General features: G+C 39.0%; 2 protein-coding genes across 2 annotated transcripts; both read left to right on the top strand.

Moving 5' to 3' along the window:
• The first annotated feature begins 778 nt into the window (after positions 1 to 778).
• On the top strand, positions 779 to 1,300 carry LOC131012566 (uncharacterized). Its single transcript, XM_057940551.1, has one exon. It carries the CDS (start codon positions 779 to 781, stop codon positions 1,298 to 1,300), a length of 522 nt encoding a protein of 173 aa, XP_057796534.1.
• A 2,404-nt stretch (positions 1,301 to 3,704) lies between these two features.
• On the top strand, positions 3,705 to 6,261 carry LOC131005724 (xylan O-acetyltransferase 1-like). Its single transcript, XM_057932778.1, has 5 exons — positions 3,705 to 4,365; positions 4,457 to 4,628; positions 4,876 to 5,075; positions 5,430 to 5,588; positions 5,674 to 6,261. Exons 1-5 carry the CDS (start codon positions 3,839 to 3,841, stop codon positions 6,020 to 6,022), a joined length of 1,407 nt encoding a protein of 468 aa, XP_057788761.1. The 5' UTR covers positions 3,705 to 3,838; the 3' UTR covers positions 6,023 to 6,261.
• Positions 6,262 to 6,740: the final 479 nt, after the last annotated feature.

A 6,740-nucleotide genomic window follows, 5' to 3' on the forward strand; every position in this document is an offset into this window, starting at 1 on the left:
AAATTTTAGTGCAATTCGTTACCAATCGAGCCGAATAGCTTTGGGCCACGATACGGGCCCAATATATAAATAGATCAAGTTTTTGAGTTGGATGACTTTGTTCATATTCGTATTTTTTTTCTTAATATTAATAAATATGGAAAACTATTTATGGATTCCTAACCCGGTGCAATAATGGATCCCTAGTCAACGTGAATCTTGGCGCGACCTATTGGGGAGATTGAAGAGGGTAATTTCGTCTCACAAAAGAATAATATTAAAAGACGTTTGATTTGAGTGATAAGACATGATTAATAAAATAATTTAATTTAATTAAATATTTAGTTTACATGATTAGATCTGTAATGGATAATAATAATTCAGCCTACACCCTAATAATCCAATTGAATAATTATTAACCCAATGTTGTACTTCCTTCGTCGCATTAGAGCATCCACAACGCGGAGGGCGAAGGGAGTGTCGATCCAGGGTGAAGAAGACGCCGCCGCACTGGAGACCCGTCTTGGTTCGAAGGGGTGGCGAGGCGAAGACCCGGGGCGAGAGGAAGAAGTGTATGGCGCGTCCGGCGGACGCGCCTATTAAAAAAAAATTAATTCGATAGTTTTTGAAATTTTTGACCGTTTCTAATATTTTTTTTTAAATGACCGTTGGAAGCAAACGGCCGAATTCCTCTTTTTTTTTCTTTTTTTTTCCCTTTTATCTATATATATCACAACTCTTCTTCATTCATTTCACATCTCCACATCAAAAAATCATCTCCACATCAAAAAATCAAAAAATGTCTTCCTCCTCATCAAGCCACGAGGATGAGCGACGTGTTGAAGAATTTTCCAATCTTGTACAACAATTTAACCAAATTGTTCAAGATATTGGTGATCCAGAAGAACAACCTCGTCGTCGGCGACGAAGCGCGCGGAAGAAGGCTTTCATTCGTCGGGACCGTGAAGCCGGCGCTGTACGTTTGCGTCGTGCGTTGTTTTTGCGCATCGTTAATGCCGTCGCCTCCGATCCATACTTCCAACAACGCACGGATGCACTTGGGAGGCCCGGTTTCACGCCATTGCAAAAATGCACTGTCGTTGTTCGTATGCTAGCTAACGGTGGGGCAGCGGACCAATACGACGAGTATCTCCGGATTGCAGAGTCCACAACGTTGGAGTGCTTGCGGAGATTCAGTCGTGCCATTATTCAACTCTTCGGCGCGGAGTACTTGAGGAGGCCGACTTCCGCTGACTGCCAACGGCTTCTAGCAATGCACGAAGCGAAGCACGGCTTCCCGGGAATGCTAGGGGAGCCTTGATTGCATGCATTGGGCGTGGAAGAATTGTCCAACGGCATGGCAAGGCGCATACACTCGCGGCGATCAGGGGGAAACGACCATCATCCTCGAAGCCGTTGTCTCGCAAGATCTATGGATCTGGCATGCTTTTTTTGGGACTCCTGGTTCGAACAACGACATCAACGTGCTCAACAACTCGACGTTGTTCAACGATCGGCTGCAAGGAATGGGGGTGCCGGTCACATATCAAGTCAACAACGCCTAAGACATATGAATTTTAAAAATTTAATAATTTTTGTATTTAAATTATGTCTTTAAATTATTGTAATGTAGAATTTTAAAAATAAAAATGTAAAAATATGAATTTTGTGAAAATGGGGATCTAAGCACCCACCTAAGACACAATGCATTGGAGAGGGGTGTGTCTTAGGTGGGGCCCACTCCTAAGACACCCCTCTAAGCAATAAGCATTGGAGATGCTCTTAGACTTGTCTCATTTCTTTTGGGCACAATTATTAAAGAGAGTTAAATTAGTATAGTAAAAGTGTGTAAAGATGTACGATTATATTATCAAAAGCCTTGAATATCCTAAAGCGTTAATCCATCGTATCAACATTATTATTTTCATATATCAAAGCTAATAATTTAAAGTAAACGCCATAAAAGGAGATATATTTGCTATCTAAGCCTTATCAGACTACTAATCAAGCTCTTAATATTGGTACATTCCATTCCATATATATTGTCATCGTCCGTGTCAACTAACAAAAAGAAAGTCCAAACTTGAAATATACGATAACAATTATAGACTATATATGTCCTCTCAATAAATACAATAACAATAAAAATAGACTATCTCAAAATTCAAAATTCCAAAAATGGAACCCATCGTTATTGCACCTCGATGGAAAAAAAGTGAAATACAATTAATTCTTCCCAGATTTTGCAGATAGTTGTCTTAACTTGGAATAAAAGAAAAGTGAATATCTAAGATCAAGATGTTGGTGGTATATATACATATAGTCCAAGTACAAATATACAGAGAGATTTCTTTATCTTTACTTTTCTCAAACACAACGCTACCAATAATTACGATTCAATTAATCAACTCTAAGAATCTTAATGACATATCAACGGATCAACTAGGGTCGTTGCTGAAGGAAAATTCATGTGTGAGAGGAAATCAGAATTTAGACTTTCATTATCTCAAAAAATTAGGGTTTCAAAATTAATTAACAAATCATAACTAGCACCTAATATGATATTAACATTTTTCTCTCTTTTTTCCCCCTTCAGTTTAGGTTGTTGGTGGATGAACATCTTAATTGATTAGCTGGTCAAAGAAAATGCATTAAAATCTTGATAATTAGGGCTATGAATTGAAACCAAAAGAAAATCTATCTAATAAGATTTCAAACTGATCAATTCAAGCGCAACGATGAATATAATCAATACTGATGAAGATTGTCCTAGAGGTCACATGTTCGAATACTCTCGGCCACAATAACCACTAGGTGGGGTGTGTGTGTGGTTTGTATTATTTATAATGTAATTTCATCAAAAAAAAAAAAAACGGATGAAGATTAATAAAATCAACTCTCAAAAAATGGATCAAATTAATCCATTTACCCACTCCATAATAATGTATGCACATAACGTAAAAAGTGTCTTAGTTAGCATTTTTGTGCTATCAATGAGTTGTTGATTTTTTCTTTTTTCCTATCTTTTTTCAATAAAATCTTAATTCAACAGTAAAAAATATCTTAATTAGTACCAAGAAATATATAGTGATAATACTACTCTTCACAAGGTGAAACTTATTAAGAAGATATAAAATTTGTATTCGTGATAAAATTTACTGGTGACCAAAACAAAAAGTCATCCCTTATGAAATTTTAATCTAACTGTTACATTCATCGTAAATCTTTACTATGACAAATGTTAAAAATAATTTTTCCAATCGTAAAAACTTCTCATTTAAACCATTTCTTATTCCACTCCATGAATATAATCCATGAATATCATCATCACTCCCCTCAAAACAATAAAAATATATATAATCATCACCTTTTAAGATTATAAAATGGAAGACATCAAGCATGAATTTTTTGAGAAATGGATAAATGTAGACCAAAAGAGGCCCCACGTCCCAAAAGTTAGGGCATGGAAGGTTCGGTACTTTCACATGAGAGAAAATAACACTTATATGAGTTATGACCAACTGAAAATCTTCAATTTAACTCTCTTTCTCTCTCTCTCTCTCACACACAGAGAGTCGTGACAGTAGTTAGCAGAGTAAGCGGGCGAGAACGACAAGCCGCCCGCCACCATTAACCTAATATCCGTTTCTTTCACGACACCCCCATCCCACCAAATCCCCCTCTCGAAGGAATAAACTAATTAACCAACAACAAATTTTTATCCAAAAATTTCAACTCAGTCCCTTTCTCCCTCCCACGCCCTCTTCCTCTCTTGCTTGTTTGATCATCAAAAACATTCGTTTTCAAACCCCTTAAATTTCCCCCCTTAACTTCATTTCCCCACCACCCCTGCTCTCTCATGCGCCGGCGATTCATCCTCATGAAGCCCGCCGCCTCCTCCGCCGGCCGCAAGGGGAACAGCAGCCTCCCCATATTCGTCATCGTCATCTCCGTCTTCGCCTTCGGCTGCTTCATGTACAACGAGGACGTCAAGTCCATCGCCGAATTCTCATTCTCTCGCCCCTCGCCCCCAGAAACCGAAACCGCCGCCGTGGAGGTGGTGGTGAATTCCAGGACCGTGGTGGAGGCCCAAGTGAACGACGACGACGGCGGCGGCGGCCGGAAACAAGAGCTCGACGCCGTGGTCTTGAAATCGAATCGAGAAAGCGGTGACGAAGAGGAGGAGGAGGATCAAGAAATCGAAAACCCTAATGAGGAATGCGATTTGTTTAAAGGGAATTGGGTTTTTGATAACGTCACCCACCCTTTGTACAAAGAGGAGGAATGCGAGTTCTTGACGGCGCAGGTGACGTGCATGCGCAATGGGAGGAAGGATTCTCGCTATCAGAATTGGAGGTGGCAGCCCACGGATTGCTCATTGCCGAAGTAAGAACTTTCTTTCTTCAATTAATTAATTACGGTGTTTAATTAATTAATTAATTAATTAATTAATTAATTAATCAATTGATTGGTTTAGGTTTAGGGCAAGATTGTTGCTCGAGAAATTGAGGAACAAGAGGCTGATGTTCGTTGGGGACTCGTTGAATCGAAATCAGTGGGAATCCATGATTTGTTTGGTGCAATCAGTAGTCCCACCAGGCAGGAAGAGCTTGAACAAGACTGCATCTTTGTCCATTTTCAAAATTGAGGTTATTAATTATTTTTTGTAGTTACTAATTATTGCTATTAATCCAAGTAAAGCAAGTTAGATACATGTTAATTAGTTGAAGTTTAACCTCCATTTTCACAAGTAATTAAGACTGTGTATAGAAAATTAAGTAGGACTGATATGCATGTTGCTTAAGTTACAAGTGAGGTCACCTCGCACCATATTTAGCTAATGGCATTTGTATTTTCCAAATAATTAAATATTGATTTGGGCATTAATTAATGCAGGATTATAATGCAACAGTGGAATTTTACTGGGCTCCATTCTTGGTAGAGTCAAACTCAGATGATCCAAAACTGCACAGCGTTTTGAACCGTATCATCATGCCGGAATCAATCGAAAAACATGCCAACAACTGGAAAAATGTAGACTACCTCGTCTTCAACACTTACATTTGGTGGATGAACACCGCCGCCATGAAGATTCTGTAAGTATTTATCCACTAAACTTGTCTTACTCTCTCCGTCCACGATATCGTTTTCACATTGTGGACGATGCGGATTTTAAGAAAATACTGAATAATAGTTGGTAATAGTGGATTATTAGTGTGAGTGGAGTTTGGATCCTACTATAAATGTGTGAAGGGAAATAAAGTGTTATGTGGACTCTGCTGCTATAAATAGAAGTGGTAGTAGTGATTTTGTGAACGGACTAAAATGGTAAAAGTGAAAACGATATATCGTGGACGGAGGGAGTGTGATCGAGTATTTTTATTTCTGAAGTTTCGATCCATCTGAATAAATAAAGGATTAACTTTACTATTTTTATCGATGGAAAGCAGGCGAGGATCGTTCGAGCAAAACTCGAGCGCGTACGATGAAGTTGCGAGGCCTATGGCCTATAGAAGAGTGTTGAACACTTGGTCGGAATGGGTGGACAAAAATGTAGATCCAAATCGGACCAAAGTTTTCTTCATGAGCATGTCGCCTCTTCACATCAAGTAAAATCAATTCATCAAATTAAAATTAAAGTATATTTGAATAAGTATTTTTTTAATTTGATGGAGATCTGAACAATGCATGCAGGAGCTTGGATTGGGGCAACCCCGAGGGCGTGAAATGCGCAAAAGAGACGGCGCCGATCCTCAACGCGTCGGCGGCGCTGGACGTGGGCACGGACCGCCGCCTGTTCGCGGCGGCGGCGGAGGTGACGAGTGCGATGCGAGTGCCCGTGAGCTTCCTCAACATCACCCGCCTGTCGGAGTACCGGAAGGACGCGCACACCGCCGTCCACACGATCCGGCAGGGCAAGATCCTGACGGCGGAGCAGCAGGCGGATCCGGCCACCTACGCCGACTGCATCCACTGGTGCCTCCCCGGCTTGCCCGACACGTGGAACGAGCTCCTTTACGCGCGCATCATCTCCGCATCCTGACCGTTGATTAGATGTGGATTTTTTTTTTTAAAAATTTGGTTACTGAAATGGGATTTGAGGTGTAATTACTAATTACTGTTGAGGTGAGGCCTCTGTTGTAAAAAGAAAATCGATTCGAAAGGGGAAAGAAAATTAAATTGTAAGTAATTCACTTTTTTGGGGGGGCCTTGGAGCACAGGATGGATTTAAATTCATTTTATTAATCTCTTTTCTAAAGAAAAATTAATCACGATTCTTCATTTCTCTTATGTGGTTACTTCAATCTCCAATTGAAAATTTGAAAGGAAGGAGTCTTAAGTTTAAATTTTAGGATAAATATCACTCTTTAATTAGTTTAAAGTATAAATTATTTAGAATTATTATAATGGTTAAGTTTGAAGCAAACAAGATACTCCATCCGTCCCGGCTATATTGAGACATTTTTTTTGGGCACGAGAGAATTAAGAAATTAGTGTTTTGTGTGTTGATAAAAAAACGAAAAGGTGAATAAAGGATAAAATTTTTATCAAATAAAGAAATGTTTCAAGATATGTGGGACGCCCAAAAAGAAAAATATCTCAAGATGGGTGGAACGAAGAGAGTATACGATAACTTAAGTTGAGTTTCAAGATGAAAAAATGAAAAATCATTTATTATTCTCTTTTTAAAAAAATAACAATATTATATACCTTAATTGCCCATATCAAACCAACCTTAAGGAGGTGTTTGGTTTGAGTGA

Source organism: Salvia miltiorrhiza, chromosome 1, assembly GCF_028751815.1.
Source record: "Salvia miltiorrhiza cultivar Shanhuang (shh) chromosome 1, IMPLAD_Smil_shh, whole genome shotgun sequence".
In the NCBI taxonomy this organism is placed as follows: domain Eukaryota; kingdom Viridiplantae; phylum Streptophyta; class Magnoliopsida; order Lamiales; family Lamiaceae; genus Salvia; species Salvia miltiorrhiza.

What these genes read in the sequence shown, in the direction of transcription:
- LOC131012566 (XM_057940551.1), top strand. Translation starts at nt 779, where the DNA reads ATGTCTTCCTCCTCATCAAGCCACGAGGATGAGCGACGTGTTGAAGAA.
- LOC131005724 (XM_057932778.1), top strand. Translation starts at nt 3,839, where the DNA reads ATGCGCCGGCGATTCATCCTCATGAAGCCCGCCGCCTCCTCCGCCGGC. An exon ending in ACGGATTGCTCATTGCCGAA is followed by an intron (nt 4,366 to 4,456) that starts GTAAGAACTTTC and finishes TGATTGGTTTAG; the next exon opens with GTTTAGGGCAAGATTGTTGC. An exon ending in TGTCCATTTTCAAAATTGAG is followed by an intron (nt 4,629 to 4,875) that starts GTTATTAATTAT and finishes TAATTAATGCAG; the next exon opens with GATTATAATGCAACAGTGGA.